The 20,344-nt window shown below is 30.4% G+C and overlaps 1 protein-coding gene and 1 long non-coding RNA gene across 4 annotated transcripts; both read left to right on the top strand.

Annotated features, from left to right (window-relative positions):
• The first annotated feature begins 8,681 nt into the window (after positions 1–8,681).
• Positions 8,682–12,557, top strand: LOC101249877 (ubiquitin-conjugating enzyme family protein). Its single transcript, NM_001346822.1, has 6 exons — positions 8,682–8,795; positions 10,412–10,526; positions 11,486–11,594; positions 11,787–11,865; positions 11,956–12,072; positions 12,162–12,557. The coding sequence occupies exons 2-6, from the start codon at positions 10,418–10,420 to the stop codon at positions 12,297–12,299; spliced, it is 552 nt and encodes a 183-aa protein (NP_001333751.1). The 5' UTR covers positions 8,682–8,795; positions 10,412–10,417; the 3' UTR covers positions 12,300–12,557.
• A 668-nt stretch (positions 12,558–13,225) lies between these two features.
• On the top strand, positions 13,226–20,316 carry LOC101255857 (uncharacterized). 3 transcript variants are annotated; one of them, XR_011215065.1, is made up of 18 exons: positions 13,226–13,391; positions 13,604–13,676; positions 13,776–13,870; positions 15,345–15,471; positions 15,592–15,675; positions 16,066–16,111; positions 16,201–16,244; positions 16,322–16,415; positions 16,495–16,588; positions 16,664–16,910; positions 17,121–17,202; positions 17,985–18,066; positions 18,419–18,510; positions 18,991–19,162; positions 19,310–19,431; positions 19,591–19,641; positions 19,732–19,847; positions 19,939–20,316. It is a non-coding gene; the product is annotated as an uncharacterized lncRNA (long non-coding RNA). The 3 variants fall into 3 exon arrangements; XR_011215063.1 differs by lacking the exon at positions 19,310–19,431 and having other exon boundaries at positions 16,506–16,588; XR_011215064.1 differs by lacking the exons at positions 15,345–15,471; positions 15,592–15,675; positions 16,322–16,415; positions 16,495–16,588; positions 19,310–19,431.
• Positions 20,317–20,344: the final 28 nt, after the last annotated feature.

Raw genomic sequence — 20,344 nt, 5'->3', positions numbered from 1 at the left:
CAACATTCAAGTTGCAAATATTTTTTTGCCATATATTTTGGTTGTTTTTTTAATCCAAAATTGAATCAACAAGAATCCCTTTAATTAAGATATCTATAATCTTTATCCTATTTTCAGATTTCTTTTCTAATTTTATTTTTGTTTAAATCTTAAAAAAATGTTGTTTGTATTTTTCAATTTCTGTTATGATTTACTCTCCAATGGCTGAATCCAAGAGGCTTACTAGAGGTATTCATCTTAATCAACCAATTTGTGGTGATTTTTCATCCTTTAATTTATTTATTACTTAATAAATAGTGTATAATGTATGATCCGCTGCTAAAATGAGGGAAGAAAGAGGGTATGAACATTTACAAGACTCATTGGTGTGCAAAACCTTCCTCAAATTCAGAACGCAAATGTAGAATCTTTGTCTACTCGTGAGGATCTTGAAAAAGACGACGAAGATCGAATAGTTGTCGAACAATTTTCTATTAGTTTGTTTTGTATTTATAGTTCTTTTTTAGAATTTGGTATGCTTTATTAATTTGTATTCAAATCACTATGTTATCAATATTTGTATTTATTAAAAATTTCATGTTGCATGGTTTATGAATCTTGTATTTGTCCCTAATTTATATTCATCCAAATGTATGTCAACTAGTTATATATTTATTTATAAGAAGACAACTTCTATTAGTTTATTTGTATTCGAATACAAATAAAAATAATAGACATATTGGAATGAATACGACTTAGAAAAGGAAACAAGATTTTGAAAAGAAAAATAAATACACAGTGAAAAATATATACGAAATGTATTTCTTAAATAGCTACATTTTATTTGACATACATATTGGAATGAATACAAACTAATAAAGGTATGTCAACTGAATTTGACATTTTTTTCTATTTTGTATTTATTCTAAAGGTATGTCAACTAGTTATGTATTTTATTTAAGAATGAGTACACCAAATATTCAATTATTTCTTTTCAATTTTATATTTCATTCACTTTTTCATCATACTAATTTTTTGTATTTTATATATTATTATACAAAATTCTAAATAAAAACTAGAATAAATAGAAATACAAATAAAATACATATTGAAATGAATACATACAGGATTTTTGAAGAAAAAATAACTATATAGGGAAAAAATATATGAAAAACAAATATATTTCTTAAATGACTATATAGATAAATTCGGCATACCTATTGGAATGAATACAAACTAATAAAAAACTATAATAAATATAAATAGAATATATTCTGGAATGAATATAATTTTTAAAAGGTAAAAATTCTAGAGAAAAAAAAAACAAAATTTAAATTTTATTTGAAAATGGAACTGATGAAAAAATTAAGGATGCTTGCCTTTTTTTTGAAATATTTCCTCCCTTAATTTTCTCCTTTTTGTTATTAAATAATTATATTCTTTAAATAAAAATAAATAATAAAAACATAAATAAGATACATAACAAACTAAAATGACATTTTTACTAAATATTAAAATTGTTGTTAATGGGTACTCTTAAATGTTAAAATATTGACATTTTGAAAAATTTCCCTTAAGATAATTGTAAGAAACTTTAAAAAAAAAAAAAATCCGACTAAATTTAAATTAGGTTGAAAAGTCTCATATTAGGGTAAACAGTTGCCTAACATAAGCAATTTCACATTAAGAATAAATCGTTGCCTTGCCAAACATAGGCGACTTTGTACCCTAGAGGGACTTGAACCAGATGTCACAAAAGCAACTCCGTACTCTAACTCCAATTGAGATATAAGAATAAAAAGTATTTGTCACTCAACTAAAATCACATTTGTAAAAAACTATTTTAATAGTAATATAATTTTAAAAATATATTTTTGAGAAAAACAAGTTTGTTAAGAATATTTAAAAATAGAGATATACATTTTGCAAATAGTATTTTATTTCTCTTCATTCTCTTACAAGTCTCATTCATTATACATTTCCTTAATTTGTCTCAATTATATTTATAAATTCTTTCAAAATAGTGTTTTTTTTTAAAATAACAAACATAATAGGTATAATAAATATTTCTAATTTTAACATAATTAAATTTTAGTCTTAGGCACATGAATTAAGAAAATAACTTTATTTTATTCTTAAAAGTTACGATGGAATTTCGACTAAATACAGTTAATTCTGATGTTTTATTTTTAGGTTGTTAATATAGTACGTCATTAAATTTGTACATTAAATTTAAATTAGGGATGTGTTGAGGATAAATTTGAGGAGAGGAATTAAATAGCTTTTGACTATATAGAACATTTATTTTAGATCAAAATTCAAGGTTATTTAATATTCAATAATATTTGTCTTATATATTAAAAATATTATCTAATAATATTTATTTAATTTAGAAAATTAAGAGATAATTTATTTTTTCTCTATTTTTAATTATTTGTCTATTTTTTTAAAAAATATTTTTAATTACTTATTCATTCTGATAAATTAAGAAATAACATATTTTTTTTTTACATACTCTCAATGAATTATTTTGAAAAAAATGTTGAACTACTTAAAAATATTAAAGGATTGTTTGGTTACTGGATAAGGGCAAAGCTAATACATGTATAGATTATAACATGTTTGGTTTACAGATAGAATTAAAGTTATTCATGTATACATTTTATACCATGTTTTGTTAATGTGTCTCCGAATGTTGTATAAAAGTTATTCATTCATTGATGCTATATAATGTTTAATTGTATTTTTTTTAAATCTACACAACTAATATTCACATAATTTATGAGAAAATTTATGTATAATTTTATCGGAAAATGAATTAAATTATAAGGATATTATATATATATATATATATATATATATATATATATATATATATATGCGCGCACACATATATATATTAAAATAATAGAATCTCTATTTACCCTTGATTTGTTTAGTGAATTATTTGTTTGTAAATAATATACATTATTATTAGTTTTGGAGAAGTAAATTTTAAAAGACTTGGACTATTTCTACACCTCAACTTTAGTTTCATTATTTTTTAGAGCCCCCAGACTCTTGCATTTTATTATTTGTGTGCATCATAGTTTATTATCCATCCACCCGTTGCATTCCGCTGTTATTTGAATGTGTATAGGATAAAATTTTTATTTTTACACTAATAATTCATAAATTATATAGAAAATATAATTTGTATTAAGTAATTTTGAAAATATGAGCTCGATTCAAAAGACAATTTTTTTATTTTTTAAGAAATTTTAAAATTAAAACCTTCAACATGAAAGTTCCAAGTCTAAATTACTGGGTCTCCCTCAAAGGGTAATCCTGTGACATTTTATTATGGATAATACATGTTTACAAGCATGAATTTTATACTTGCAGATTTTTTTAAGAGTATAACAATTTAATATCAGATAAATAATAATTTATCTATTATAATTTCTGCATAACTAATAACTGTGTAATTAATACCTACATAACATACCTTCATAACTAATATTTGCATAACTATTATCAGCATAACTATACCAAGTAACCAAATAACCCCTTTATTTATACTAATATACTAAATTGCATATTTATTAGTATTCCAATAATATATATATTATAACATATGTAAATATTTAGGTCAATATACTATCAAATATTGTATTGAATACAAAAAATAAAATCATATACTATATCAAATACTATCATAATACTAAGGAGTCGTTTGGTAGAGTGTATTAGAGAAAATAATGCATGTATTAGCTTGATGTATTAGTAGTACCTCGTTTGGTACACTTTTTTAATCTATGCATAATTAATATTTGTATTAGCAATACACTCTATTGTGTATTAAAGAGTGTATTACTAATACCATCTATTTCTATGCATTAGTAATGCAATGGATTCTAATGCATGCTCTAACATTATAAAAGACACAATTGCCGTTAAAAACTTTTTTAATATCCTTTCCACCATATTTGTGGAGGGTATTTTTTAAAAATAATTTTTTTTCTAAAAATATTATACAATGCATTATATTTAAAACTTGCATTAGATTAAATAATTACAAAACTACCCTCAAAGCCTTTTTGAAACATTTCCTAACATTTTCTTTTCTTTTAATTTTCTTTGTTGTCGTGTGTTTTTAAATTCATTTATTTTTCTCTGTCTTTTAATTTGTTGGTGTTTTAATAGACTTTATAGCCTCTTAAATATAATTTTTGTAAAAAATAATAATCTAATTTCAACATAATTTAATAAGAAAAATTATTATTGTGGCGATAAATTTGATTAAAAAAAATTCTTTTCCAACTTTTCACAAAAGTATTTTGATCCAAATATTATAACTATTTAATATTATTTTTGAAAAAAAGAAAGAAAGAAGAAGAAGAAGAAGAGGAGGAGGAGTTGATGATGCTTTAACAAATGACTTTGTTGCAACTTGCAAGAAAGTGTAAAAATAAAAAAAGTATGAAGGGTATTTTTGTAAACATATATTTTCAAATAGAAATTATGCAAGATTTATTATTTCTTATACATCAAAACAAACAATGTATAAGAAATAATGCTTGCATAACAAATGCAAGTACTACTAATGCAAGCATTACTAATATACCATATTTTGCATTATTCTTATACACTCTACCAAACGACCCCTAAAAGTATGATATTAAAAAATTCAGTGTGATATGATAGTTCGGTGTGTACCATAAATGTCCACCCCTATTTTGGCTCTCTGGTCCTACCATTGGCTTATTGCTTCTTCCATTTTCTCCACTTGTACGTGTATAATTACCATTTTCCTTTTTCTTGTTTTACATTTCATTTTTCAAGTAAATTAAGTTTGATTTATCGATGATTTCTTAAAGTTGATACAATATTTTACGTAAACAGTTTAATTAGACAATATTTATTTTAGATATTTGATGTAGCATCCTATTATTGTGTATTTTAATACTTTTGACTTAACTGACATAATGAATGTAATACATACATTAATTAGTGCGTGAAATAGCCTTTTGATTAATCTTTCATTATCCTTTTTCTTCTTCCTCCTCCTATTTTTAGTCACCATTTTAAAGGTAAATTTCATCCATTAAAGATGAAGGTTTGACAAAAATAACAAAAAATATTGTTAAAATCTAAAAATAAATCCAATAATAAAAATTTTCTTGAAAGAATTTAATATTAATTTTTTTAAACTAAGCTATTTCTTTTTTTTTTTAGATAATGATGGTTTGGGGCTATTTGGAGGTTGGGTTTTGGAGCCTTTAGAGAAAATGATTTTGTGGGTGGAGGGGAGGGTGAATTCTTTTATTTATTTATTTTTAAAATTATTTGAATAAAAAATATAATGTGTTATTAATTTATTGGCCAATTTTTTTTAATTTAAAATTAATTAATCTTTTTATACAAATAACATATGACATTATTTAATTTGTCACTTTATTTGCAAGTGTAACACACATCTTATGTATTTTTGCTGATATTAAAAAAAGTGTTAATATAACAAAATAAAATTTTACATCATGTATCTAAAATAAATATTGTCTAATCAAAATATCTAAGTAAAATATCGTATCAACTTTAAGGGATCACTGATAGGATTATCCCAATAAATTATGATGGATGATACCTAACCCATTTATTCTTACGACACGTTCGATTTCTTACCAGCAAAATGCAAATGAAGTTGGCAGAGATAACATTAAATATTTGAGTAAAAACAAAAGGAACTAAGTTACACGCTCTGATTTTTCTGTTATACCTAATTATAATAGTGGTGCTGGTCGAATCAAATCTATGTATTATAATAATGATCACATCCTTAATGAAGAAGTCGTTATTAACCTGGTTTGTGCTACACATTTCATCCCTTCATCAAAAGTTTTGGATTTAAATCTTAGATATAAATTTTTTTTATTGAAAGCATCGAACGAATTTTATAATGTATGATTTGAATTTTGTAAAAATTTCAATAAAAGCTCCGTACATCACATGAGAAACCAAAAAAAAAAAGAGAAGATGTCGTCTTACAAAATACACATTCTATTTCATGTTATTCGGCGTTTAGTGACTTGATTAGTAACTCAAACTACAATTTTAAATTGAAATTAAGGAGTTCTTGTTATGCGGGCAATTACTTTTTGTTCAAAGCTATAAAACTATAAACTTGGAAACTATTATTATATGTATTTTTATCTAATCGTATGCTTTTAAACTTGAACCGTATTATTTTTATTTGTCATGTTATACTTTTCTAAAGTCAAATTAACTAATTTTAAAATTCAATTATATTATATTAATTTAACATTTTAAACAAAAAATCTAGATATTAAAAAAATACTATAAATAATAATTTTCTATTATCAATATAATGAAAAAATATATCATAAAAAGTTACTCAATAAATTTGAGTTCTATTTTTCAGCCATTTTGATTTCGATAATATGGGTTTTCAAACTTTACTTTGCAAAATATAGAAATATACATATCCATTGTATACATTTTTTTTTTGTTAAATTTCTATTTTCGACCCAAACACAACTTTAACAGCATTTACGTGCTTTCTTAAATTTGTTTGCTCATTAATATAGAATCTTTATAGAAATAGTGGAACAGATTTATTTTTTGATTGATATACAAAGATATACTATAATTTATATTATGCAAAATTTTATAGGATTTTTTGATGAACTTAATATTTGTTTGAATATTTGGAAGCTATTCTATCTTAAATTTTAGTATCCATAATAGAAGACACATACATTTCTTTAAAAAGTCCATCTCAAAAAATCAAATAAATTCTTAAAATATTTATAAAGAGATCAAGACATCAAACTCTATATTTATTAAAGTCGCTATTCGACTTCCATGCAATCAATCCATTGCAAGGAGATCAAAATTATTGTATATTTGAGAAATACATTATTAATAGCCTTCGAATTGTAGTATTTTTTTTTTAATTCTACAAAGTTTTATATTTTTTTCAAAAAAGATCAAATGTTTTCGTAATACTATAAATATAATCTTAAAAATTTCAGATTAAATCGATGAAATTATAAAAAATATAGTGTCATTCTTAAAATAACATCCAATATAATAACGTTGAAGGAACAATTGACTTTTCCATTTACGAGCCACACAAATCCGCAAGTTAAAATCACAAATTAAAATTTCAAATGCAAGATTTAGAGAACTTTTAAATATCAATAATCTTTCAACTTTTAAAAATTCTCAAATAATGTAAAATAATATATATATTTTATTTTTTTTAAATCTTAATAACTTATTATTATTACAACGAAAAAGGCTCAAAATACCCCTAAATTATTCGAAATAGTTAATATATACCCTTAAACTTTATTTCGACTCAAAACTACCCTTCCCGTTATATTATTGGGTCGAAAATACCCTTCTTATTAACGGAAGTTGTTAAATGTCATGTGGATGCAATATGTATGCCACATTGCACGCCGATAGGATTTCATTGCCACGTAGACAAAAATAGAAAGCGTCAACGATACCCCTAAACTATCCAAAATAACTCATATTTACCCTTAAACTATATTTCGGCTCAAAACTGCCCTTCCCGTCAAACTATTGAATACAAAATACCTTTCTTATCAACAGAATTTGTTAAATGTCATGTGGATGCCATATTGCATGCCAATAACGTTTCACTGCCACATAGACTAAATCCCTAAATCCTAATTACTTCCTTCCTCATTTCATTATTTCAGAAATGATATATTCACCCGTTCTCCCTCATTTCGCTGCTAGGGTTTCATACTTTTCTTCGTGGTTGGGTTTCAAAGTGGATATTCGTGCTTGTAGGCTAGTAAATATTTTTTCTTATTTTATTATGTTTTTTATTTCAAAGCATGATAGTTAGGATTTCACAACTTTCCCTTAATTTCGCAGCTAAGGCTTCGTAGCTTTCTTTTGGGTTGAGTTTCAAAGTGGATATTCATAATTGTAGGTTAGTAAATATTTTTTCTTATTTTATTACGTTTACGATTTCAAAGTATGATAGTTAGAATTTCACAACTTTCCCTTCATTTCGCGGCCAAGGTTTCATAACTTTCTTCGGAGCTGAGTTTCAAATTGGATTTTCGTGGTTGTAAACACAATAAAATAAGAAAAAAGTTTACTAACCTATAACCACAAATATCCACTTTGAAACCCAGCGACGAAGAAAACTGTGAAACCTTAGCCGCGAATTGAGGGAGAAGGGGTGAAATCGTTTTTTGAAAATAATGAAATGAGGAGAAAATGTGTAATTAAGATTTTAGTGATTTAGTCAATGTGATACACGTGCAATTTAACAACTTCCACCAATAAGAAGGTCACTTTTGACCCAATAATTTGATGGGAAGGATAGTTTTGAGCCGAAATATAGTTTAAGGGTAAATATAAACTATTTTAAATAGTTTAAGGGTATTTTAAACCCTTTTCCTTTTAGTTTACGAGGAAGTGAAAATCTATTAGGGTGCCATGTGGTATTCATGTGGCATCCTCGTGACATTTAATATTTTTTGTTAATTAGAAGCACACTTTTAACTCAATAATTTGACGAAAAGCATAATTTTAAGTCAAAATATAATTTAAGGATAAATCTAAACTATTTCAGATAGTTTAAATATATTTTAAAACTTTTCTGTTATTACAATTACTAATTAGAATAGAACTCAAAAAAGCCCATTCATGGTATGTTATGCAAACCCCTGCTTTCTCTCACACAGTATATATACAAACAACTTTTCCAGCCTTTTGTCTCCGTTGAAGGTTTTCTTCATTCAATTCTCTCCTGAAGAATCAAAAAGGTACCATCACCCGAATTTGTCATCCTACTATTGACTTTCGGATTTATGGTTTCTGTATACTTGTTTTCACCATTGCCGTTTCTTGAACAACTCGAATTTTCTTTGCATGTACTAATTTTGCTGTTGGGTTTTGTTATTTATTTTCTTGGTCTAAAAGATCAAGTTTTTGGTAGGTTTCTTGAATTCTTTCTCTTTGTTTTCCGCCACCCTTTGGGGTTAGTTTTCTTTCTTGGATAGTTGACTACAACATACCCTTATTTAGGACTCTAGTAATGGTATTGTTGATACCTACATTGATCTTTACAATGTGAGTTATTGAAATTTTGAGAATAATTTAACCTTGATTTCTAAAGAAAGTTAAGAGATTTGCTGTTGTGTTTGTTATTTAGGTTGAAGTTCAGTTAGGTTTCTTGAATTATTTTTTTTTCGCAACCCTTTTCGTTGTACATGCTTTTTGTTGGTGTTAATTTCTTTCTTGGATAATTGACTGCAACAATTGGTTTCTTGGATAATTGATTGATACTGAATATTGGGGATATTTATAGGAAAAAGTTTGGGTTTCTGTAGTGGTTCTGTGTTTTATGTTGTTGACATTAGATGGAATTTTTATTTGTATATGTTCTTGTTCTAATAGATTGAAGTTTGGTTAGGTTTCTTGAATTCTTTCTCTTTTTTTCCGGCCACCCTTGTGGTTAGTTTCTTTATTGTCTAGTTGTCTACAACAACTATGACATAACTAGAGTATACAGAGACATTATTTAGGACTCTAGTAATGGTTTTGTTGATACCTTCATTGATCTTTACTCTATGAGTTATTGAAATTTTGAGAAAAATTTAACCTTGATTTCTAAAGAAAGTTAAGAGATTGCTGTTGTGTTTTGTTATTTATGTTCTTGTTCTAAAAGATTGAATTTCAGTTAGATTTCTTGAATTCTTTTTTTTTCTGCCACCCTTTACGTTATATATACATGCTTTTTTTTTTTGGTGTGTGTTTTGGGATTTGGGGTTAGTTTCTTTCTTGGATAATTGACTACAACAACTGGTTACTTGGATAGCTGATTGACACTTAATATTGGTTAGGAAAAAGTTTTGGTTTCCGTACTGGTTCTTTGTTTTATGTTGCTGACATTAGATTGGATTTTTATTTATCTGTTTATTTGTAATGGCTTTTACACATAATTTAGGACTCTAGTAATGGTTTTTTTTATGATACCTACATTGATCTTTATGTTGAGTTATTGAAATTTTGAGACAAAAATTAACGTTGATTTCTAAAGAAAGTTTAAGAGTTTTGCTCTAATAAGAATGTACATACTGAAATATGTTGTACGAGTCTTCCCAATCATATACAAAACCATGAACTTGCTTAGAAGTACATTGCTCTTTATGTAGGAGATTTCGACAGGTTATTTACATTGATCTTCATGACTGGTACAGATATCCTAGTTTGCCCAAATAGAGCTGTGGACTACACAAAATTGAATCATCTTTAACTTTCATCATTGCTGTTGGTTAATGATCCTTCGTAGAAATACACTGTCTGCATCTTGTGAACTCTGTTTCACTTTTCAAGTTATTTCTGGACAAATATACTCATGACTTGTAATTTGTTTTAGGAAAAAATGATTAAATTATTCAAAGTAAAAGAGAAGCAAAGAGAGGATACTGAGAATGGCAATGCTAGGGGCCCTTATAACAAGCAGACTGCTGGGGAACTGCGTCTACGCAAAGGTTTTGATCACATTATCTTTTTGCATGGTCTTTAACTCCTGTATGTTGTTTCTGCAACATCTTTTGCAATGTTATTTGGAGTATTTTATTTGATCATCATGTATTTGTTCGTTTGAAAATATAAAATCAGCTATCAGAGCAACATGTCCTTTGATGCAGTAATCAGCATGGAAATATCTAGTAAATGGATGATATTATCATGAATATAAGGATGAAAGAACATATAAATGAATTCGAAATTTTTCTCATTGTAGAAAGGAACTCCATAAATCACTTAGTTGGAGAACTCATGACAATTGATAGTTTAATCTCTAAACCTAGTCTAGAGATACTAAAGCAGACAATAGAAGCACCCTATTGGAAGATTTGCTAGATTCTCTATTAGCTGGTACATAGTGCTTGAAATCATCGAGGCAACTTTTATGTAGTTTGGTCTATAATGTCAAATCTAGGCCTCCAGTCCCAGGAGGATGAAAATATATTGTAGATTAAGTGCTGCTGGATGTGAAGCATCAGCAAACTGATGTCAATTATGGAAATTATCTGTCTGTGAACATGTAGTGTTAGTGATTTCCAGCATTAATAAAAGAAAGGGAAGATGCTGATGATCTTATTACTTTACGCATTCCAAGAAGGATATTATTGAGATTTATGAGCAGTGTTATTATTTTACATACTTAAAAAGCTATCTTCCATATTTGGAAATAGTTTTGGAGCCTGTTCTCTTTCAAGTACGAATACATTGTGTGATTGATCAAGAATGTTGTTTTTCTCATTTTGTACTTTTTTGTTTTTGGGTGTCTGAATTTGTTTGAGAATGCTAGACTGTGAGTGCAGTATTCCATTGTATTATTCTTTTCGTGGTCTATCGGTTGTTTCATATGAAACTTCCTTTCAGTCTTTGTTATGGTGAAACACTCTCACCTGAGACTTACCCCCTTCCAACTCACTTTTTGCAGACATTACCGAGCTGAACCTGCCCCGTTCTTGTACAATATCATTTCCAGATGGAAAGGATAAGTTGATGAGCTTTGAGATAAAAATTCAGCCTGGTGGTGGATATTATGCGTAAGTAATTCCTACTGCACAACTGATTACTACTCCCCCGCTCCACTTAATATAGAGTTCAGGACTTGTATATAGAGCATAGTTGTTCATGTAGCTGCATTCTGGTTTTCTGCCCTCTCAGTTTTCAGTTAATGTAATGACTGCACAATCGTGTCGATTCTCATCCAAACAAACCTGGTTTTGTTGTTGCAGTGGAGGAAAATTTTTGTTCTCTTTCCAGGTTCCATCAATCTATCCACATGAACCACCAAAAGTCAAGTGCAAGACCAAGGTACAGCTGTTTTTCCTTCTTTTCCACTTGTATATATTCTGGCATGCACCAGAGAAAATGATTCTCATTAGCTTTCTGTGTGAGATGCAGGTATATCATCCTAATATTGATTTGGAGGGTAATGTATGCCTCAACGTACTTAGAGAAGATTGGAAACCTGTTCTCAACATTAACACAATTATCTATGGATTATATCTTCTTTTCGAGGTACAGTATGGTTCTCTGCAGCATCTTAGTTTGTCACACATATATATATACACACAACGAGTATACAGTCACTTCATCCACCTGTGCAGGAACCAAACCATGAGGATCCCCTTAATCTCGAGGCTGCTTCTGTGTTGAGAGATAATCCCCAGTTGTTTAAATCAAATGTGAAGAAGGCTATGCTTGGTGGAACTGTGGCCAATGTAAGCTTCACGCGGTGCCTGTAGCCTGTCCTCTGATGCTGGCAATAAGTGTTTCCGATCAGATGCTGTATCATATGGTGTCTGCAAACTTGCAATGCCTTCATTTTTATGGAGTATATAAATTTTAGCGAATATTTATTTTGTATAAATATCATCAATTAGGTATTTGGAAAATATTGATCTCCTTTATTTTCTCTTTCTTGGGGTCTGCTTCTTGTTTGAATGATAAAAGAAATTATACACATCTTGGTTGAAACCGATATCAATGAAGTGTGCAGGTTGCTTCGGAGACTACTGTCATTCAGATACAGATGTCTTGCACAAACAAAAAAACTGTATGATACCACTAACTTTAAGGTTCTTTGTACGATTCATATATAAATTGAAACAGAAAAAAAATCAATGATCATAAAGAAAATACTACTTTGCGGTTTTACTTGTCATTGGAGTCATAAGGCAGCTATGAGACTTTTGCCTAAGTTCTATATTTTTTTTAAAGAAATCTTTTAGTATGTATGACACATTAATTTATAATGTCACAACTTATGATTAGAATTTTGAATCATAAATTTTACATTCTAAATCGATCTATAAAATTGCACAAAAAAAGTGTTTTAAGTCATATACTATGATAATAAATTTCACATTATTAATAATATATATAATTTAATATATTACGTTAGTATTAGGGGTACCATCTCATAGTATATGTTTAAATTTCAAAATAAAAATTAACTATCGTTAAAATTTTGCAATAGACAAACCAGAATCTTTATAAACGATATCAAATAAAAATATTATAATACATTGATTCTTTTTTTTAATAAAAATATTAATTAATAAACACGGGTTCTTAAATAATGTATTATTAAAAAAAGTTGATTTATATTTTAAAAAGAGTTGAGATTTTTCCGCGTGTATAAATACACGTACTATCTTCTCCTTATTTCAAATTACAGAAGACCGGGGAACTTCATACGCTACTCTGCTGAAGTTGTACGCTACCGGCCCTTAACACTCCGGTGACGATGTACGATCAAAACTATTCAATACCAGCGCTTAACTTTCCAGTGACGGCGATAATACCTACTGCCAAGATTCGCTACTCTTATCTTGGTAAATTCCTGAACTTGGAATTCTTGATTTAAGAAAAAAATCAAGAAATTGGTTTCTTTTTGAAGTTACTACATTGTTCATATGTTGAGGAATTAAAGAAATCGAATTTTTCAAGAATATGTTAGCATTGTAAATATCAAGAAAAATCAAAGAAAAGTTTTTTTAGCTTTTAGGGATGTGGGTAGCATTAAGAAAATTGCATCATTCTGCAGAAGCTATCTGGTCGGAGCTTCCACGGCAATCATCACATCAATGTGATCAATTTTTCACCCCAGGTGATGTAAGGTAAAGTTATCAAAATTTTTGAGAGGGTTAAGTCTCTTTATGATATTATCTCAATCAAATATATTAGTTACTGGCACAACCTGATGTTTCTCTTTTCAGGCCAAGTGTGAAAATGAATCTTGTTAACAGCTAAAAGAGCAAATTACAAGGTCAAGGGAAGTGCACAAGTACATGTGATGGGGAGTCAAAAGAAGGTAAACCATTCCTGCCCCTGTTCCTGACCTGAATAAGAGCTGAGTCTTTTCAGTTATCCTACTTTTCAAGATAATCTTAGAATGCATTCGTATTAATCATGATAGTATTAGAGATTACAATGCCTCTTTTTGTCTTGGTAAAATGGAGGAGCTGAATGACTTCTTCTGCTTTTTCTTCTTCCTTAAAAAAATCAATCTGTTTTACCTTGATTACAAGCATCAATACATTTACGCGAGTCCCCATCCACCCTAGAGGAAAGCATAGCTCTTGGTTGCAAATAATTCTTAAGATTCTCTTCACCATGAGAATGCATGTGTCAGAATGTCCTTGGTTAATGAAGATTTTTCTGAATCTCCTGACGAATCTTGACCTCTGCAATGTCTTGCTCTGAGTTTTTCACCTGGAGAAGTTCTCAAAATAACCTTTGATATAAGACCCGGTTAACATCATCAGCTACTTCAAATTTAACTCTATATTCATCTTCAAGGCTATTTTGTTTTTTTCTGTAGTACTTTTTAAAACTTAATACGTACATCACTATTAATAGATGATCCATCATGAGGATGGTGGAGGTTTTGTCTTCCGTGGAATTTCAATAAAACTTGTTTTCTGTGGAGCCTGATTAAACAGTTGGTTAGCACGGCACCTCGGGTGGTGGGTCTATGAGATTTTGGAATGAAATTTCCATATCATGGTGTTTCTTCTCAGCTCATAAGGTTAACTGATGCATGCAGCCACAACGGATTTCAATGCTTTTGGTGAAATTAGACATGACCTTCCACTTATTTTTATTGCTCTTTGTTTTAACTCAAAATGGCAGTCAAACATGTTGTCTGTTGAGTTGTAAACCTGTTGCTTGTTTGGCACTTCAAGTGGGTCTGTGAGATTTTGGAGAAAGTTCCATTTCATGGTGTTCCTTCTCTGTCTCATAAGGCTAACTGATGCTTGAAGCCATGACAGGTTCCTATGCTTTTGAGTTGATTCATGTTTTGAAAACTTTAGTTTCTTTCCCACCCCTCATCGAACTCCCTTTTTTCGTGATATTACAAAGGTAATCCCTGTTTTTTTATTCTTATTACTCACTCTCTCTGTTTTATACACAATGAAGATTTGGAGGTTTTCATTTATTGATGTTCAATCAAACATGTTGCCTCTTTCCTGTCAAGCTAAAGAACTGTTGCTTGGCACGGCACTTCATTTGGGTTTATGAGATTTTGGGAGAAGTTTCATTTTTTGGTCTTTCTTTTCTGTTCCCTAGGCATACCTTGCAGCCATGCTGGGTTTCCAAGCTTTTGAGCTGATCGTTTTTGGCATTGCAAAGTTCAATTTTTTTTTTGTCACTAAATCACTGTTTTGGTGAAACTATACGACTTCCTACTTTTCTTGTTCTTATTACTCTCTCCGGTATAACTCAAAAATCAATTTAACATGTTCTGTCTTGAGCTGAATTTTTTGCTTGGCGTGGCACCTCAGGTGGGAATATGAGATTTAAGAGAAAGTTTCATTTCATGATGCATCTTCTCTGTCTCATAAGGCTAACTGATGCTTGCAGCGATGACAGATTTCTAACCTTGTGAGCTGATTCGTGTCTTGGCTTAAAGTTCGGTTTCCTTTCCCCCTTCAGCAAACCATCCTTTTCGTGAAATTACACATGACCTTCCTCTTTTCTTGTTCTTATTACTCTCTCTGCTCCTTTTTAAAAAACCATGACGATTTGTAGGTTCTCTTCCTTGGAAGTTCAATAAAAATTTGTATGATTTCACAAGGGTTGTTGAGAACTTGGTTTCAAACAGCTTTGATGCAGGTACCTCCACGGTGTACTAATTTACTCTTTCAAAGTTTCAATATTTCTTTATAATTTTACTATGTATGTAGAATTATTTTGATTAGTTATTGTAGCTGAAGTTGAGTTGGAACATACATATTGGTGCCTCGATACTTATAGCCCAGCTTATGGAGACAATAAATGTGTCTGCTTCTTTTGTCTTCTGTTATGCTTCCTTTTCATCGCCATTTTAACTGTGGTTTCATATGCTTTCTTTACACCTGTGACATCAAAAAATTTTGTATGACTAATTGTGAATTTTTAGCGATGCAAAATTGGTACTGCCATTCAGATGATATGCATGCCTTCCCAGCAAGCTTTGGCCTTACACAAGAGGCTCTGAGCCCTATTTCTGATGTTTCTTTGTAGGAATTGTTACCATGGGAGGCCAAATGGATATTGTAAGGTTTAGGAGGTAAAGTTCTTTTGAGTTTTTGTAAGAAGTATCCATTAGGATAGGCATACAACTACTAACCTGGTCTTTGTTTTGGCCATTGTTTACAGGACAACAAGTGTTTTGTACGTTGAATTGATGATTGGTACAAAAGGTAATTTTGTATAAGCCTACATGAGTTGTTTGTTGTTTGCAAATAAGAGAATTTCTTGGGTTTTTGTTTTTTTGCAGTAATTGTTCATGATATATTTTACGACTAACCAGTTCGAAGGAAGCAAATGCACTCCGAACACTTCTAGTTTCCTCAAAATCAAACAAGTAGAAAGTAATGATTTACATATTTCTACTTCTAAAGTTGTACTTTGATATGATTGATCTTTTGGTTTGCTTATATAATTTTGAAGTCCAAGTATAGGGTCTCGCATTCTCCGAAAGATCTCTACTAAGAATTTCTCTTGCGCATCGTTTTGTGTCCTGCAAAATTGTTGATATTGAAAGGTTCATCTTTGATACACTAGCTAATTTAAGGATATTTCCTGTCTGGTTTCTTAGATTTTGTTCATTTGCATGCAGTGAGGATGACCTGCTTTGCACACGTGCTTCTCCTTGTCCTTGCTGCTGTTGTCCAGTGGGTTTGGGATTCATCTGGGTTCCCTTAAAAATTGAATCCAAGCGCTGGTTCATTCAAGTTTTCAGGATGCCTCTCAGGTCCTGATGTTTACACAATGAGGGTATACATGCCCAAATTGATGGATAAAGAGATGTGATAAGTCATCTTTTCTACACGTTGTTTCCCTAACAACCACGGATTAATTTGCAGGTCCTTCAGTATTTCATTATCCACTTATTTTAGTATGTTGTCAAGGAAACAGAAACCTAATCTTTGGTTAATATTCACTATACTGGATGCTTGTTTTTTGTACGATGTCTTTGTTTTCCTTGACCTCCGTAATGCAAATATCAATTCAAGATTTGTTTCCAAAGGACCAATAAATAAATTACTTAACAACATAGCTATGAGTTTTGGCAGTGCATCTGACATTGAGAAGCAAAATAGATCTCAGATATATCCACTGTTTTTGGAGCCTTCAAAGACATTTGTGGAATTTAAGGTGAGATTTTTTGTTGGGATTTATGTTTTAATATGGTTTGGGGTTGGGAAACGAATGTGGGTCTTTGGATATGTTTTTATAGAATTGTTTGTGTTAGGGTTTGTTTTGTGAGAATTGGTTTGGGATGTTTTCTGGAAAAAAAATAATTGAAAATATTTCATCATTTTTTTCTGGAACTTCAATGTGGATGAAATTAATAGGTTAAAACTGGCTACACGTCATTATTTATTACTAATCGTATAGGATTTCAAAGTATAAAGAGGACCCCTGACAAGGCAAGGCCCTTCCTCAACAGCTGTTCCCGGAGAACAATTAAATACCACGTTTCTAGCTTCTTTTGGTTGTGAAACCAAACAGTCCAATGTTAACAAGGACAGGCCAATGCTCTCAATTTTAATGCTTGTTCTAAAGATGATATGGAGAGTACAGGGGGACCTGATCTCTCTCTTGTTCTAACGAAATGAAGGAAATTCAAGAATTTGTTTAAGGATGTCCAAGTTCTTTTCTACGTTTTGTAGGGGAGATGGGGAGCAGCAGTGACAGGGGTTTACTAGTATTGACAACTCCGATCAAGACCCTAAACCCTAAACCCTAATTCAATTTTCTATCTATCTTGGTATTCTTCCATCCATTGAAAAAGAAAGAAAATTCATGAACTTGTTAGCTTTTTAAAGCTACTACATTGGTAATCAATTTGTTGGCATATTTTAATGAAATGAAAGAAATTCTTAAATTCAAGAAATATGTTCTTTTTTCTAAAAATTATGTTGTCATTCTTGCAGGATATGTTAAGGATGTTCAAACGGTTTTCAACAACCTTGAAGGCCCCACTCTCACAGCTTAAAAAAAAGTTTAATTATTAAGGTGTGTTTTATAGTAATTTGAATGAAGTAAGACAGACTTTCTCAAACGATCTCAGTGCCCTTAGATGGTCTAGTGTTTGACTTCGGTTGTTTCTTAAAAATGGAAAATTGTGCTAAGAGAAAAAAGGGGAATCTTTTCTGATTTTGTTAATGTTTTGATGATTAGTAGAGATTGGCTGCTGAGATCATCATAGTTAAATGACTTCTTTTCGTGTTTATTATTCTTATAAGTAGTGTACTCCTAGTTTGAACTTTAACCCAGTTTCCACCAGGTATCTGTTGCTATAGGCAATGGGACCTGCAAAGTTAAGGTGAATGATTTTGACATTGATCTAATGCATTTTGATGTGCAGAAAGTTCTGCTCAATTTATTATTTTACTTCATCTTCTGAGGCTGTACTTTTTTTCTCACGGAATGGACTGGTGTTGATGGGAGAAAGATATGGTAATGTTTTTGCAAAATGTTGGATTGACATCATCTTTTCTCTTGTATTCATACTGCTGTATATACGTTCTTTTGCCTGACAACTATGATGTTCATATCTTGGAATGGATGTTGTAGTCTATAGGATTGCATGCATTACAAAACTGATTGGCTGTTACAGTTTATGTTCATTAGTGTCCTTTTACAGATGTTCTTATATTTACTTTTCGTGGTTTTACTTGTAATTGGAAAAACTAGTATGATGATGACTACTGTATGTTGAGCTCTTTTGATTATTTTTGGATACATATATTGGTGCTTAGTGTACGTTTAGCCCAGCTTATGGAGACAGTATATGCTTCCTTTTGTTCTGTCCATTTTAACGATGGTTTTGTATGCTTGCTTTACACCAGCGACATCAAAATACAATAATTTTGATGATTTGCATGCTTTCCCAGCCATTCAAGAAATCTTTTTTAAAACACTGCGTTATTCTTGCAGTGTGTGTTGAGGATGTTTAAGAATTTGTTTTTACCTTTTGAGTGAGATGGGAAGCATTAAGTGAATGCCTGAGGCTTTGGAGCTCAATTCTGTCACAGGGGTTATCTTGTATTATTTCACAAGGGTTGTTGAGGAGTTGGTTTTCAGCAGCCCAGATGCTGGTGCCACCAAGGTACTAATTTACCCTTTCAAAGTTTCAATATTCCTTATGATCTTTCTAGGTATTGAATGGAAAGATGTGCAGTTGTTCTTGAAGACCTTACCTGCAAAACTCTAAAAATTTTTTAGTAGTTTAATTATAAGACGTTGTGATTTGTAGTATTTTGAAAGAAGACACTCGTTGGACAGATTTTCGTGAACGCGTGCACTGGCCATTTTTCCTTTACATGGGCTAGTCTTTTTTGACTTCGGTTGTTTCTTAAAAATGGAAAATCGTGCCATGTAAGAGAATGGAGAATTATACTGTTCATCTATTTTGATTTTGTTTATGTTCTGAGGATCAGTAAAGATGGACTGCTGAGAACATCATATGTTCCTTTGTTTGCTATTTCTGATGGCTAGGGCATATGCTTTATTTGAAATTTTTTATTCTCTTTCCAGGTTCCATCAATATATCCACGTGAACCACCAAAAGTCAAGTGCAAGACCAAGGCACAACTGTTTTTCCTTCTCTTCCACTTGCATATATTCTGACATGAGCCAGAGAAGATGACTCTCATTAGCTTTCTGTGTGAGATGCAGGTATATCATCCTAATATCGATTTGGAGAGTAATATATACCTCAACATACTAAGAGAAGGTTGAAACCCGTTCTCAGTATCAACACAATTAGCCATGGATTGTATCTTCGTTTCACGGTACATTATGGTTCTCAGCAACATATTAGTTTGTCACATACATATGTGCAATAAATATAAAGTCACTTTATCCCATTCTATACCTGTGCAGGAACCAAACCATGAGGATCCCCTTAATCTCGAGGCTGCTGCTGTTGAGAGATAATCCTGAGTTTAAATAAAATGTGAAAAGGGCTATGCATTGTGGAACTGTAGTGAATATAAGCTTCACGCAATGCATGTAACCTGTCCTCTGGTGCTGGTAATAGTGTTTCTGATTAGATGCTGTATCATTTTGAGGTGTGCTGGGTTGTATATGGTGTCCGCAAACTTGCAGTGCCATCTTATCTGAGTGTGTCATTTTAGCTTTAAGTTCTTTGACGTGTATCCATTGATGTATCTGTTATGCTGGCTGAACAGCATGTCATGAACATAAAGTAAACAAATGGAATGGTTATATATAGACGAAAGAGCATTGCCTAAGAAGAAACTCAACTATCTAAATTCCGTTTAAGAGA

This window comes from Solanum lycopersicum, chromosome 2 (assembly GCF_036512215.1).
Source record: "Solanum lycopersicum chromosome 2, SLM_r2.1".
NCBI classification, from domain to species: domain Eukaryota; kingdom Viridiplantae; phylum Streptophyta; class Magnoliopsida; order Solanales; family Solanaceae; genus Solanum; species Solanum lycopersicum.
Note: the sequence above shows the minus strand (reverse complement) of the source record. Positions and strands in the feature narration are given on the sequence as shown.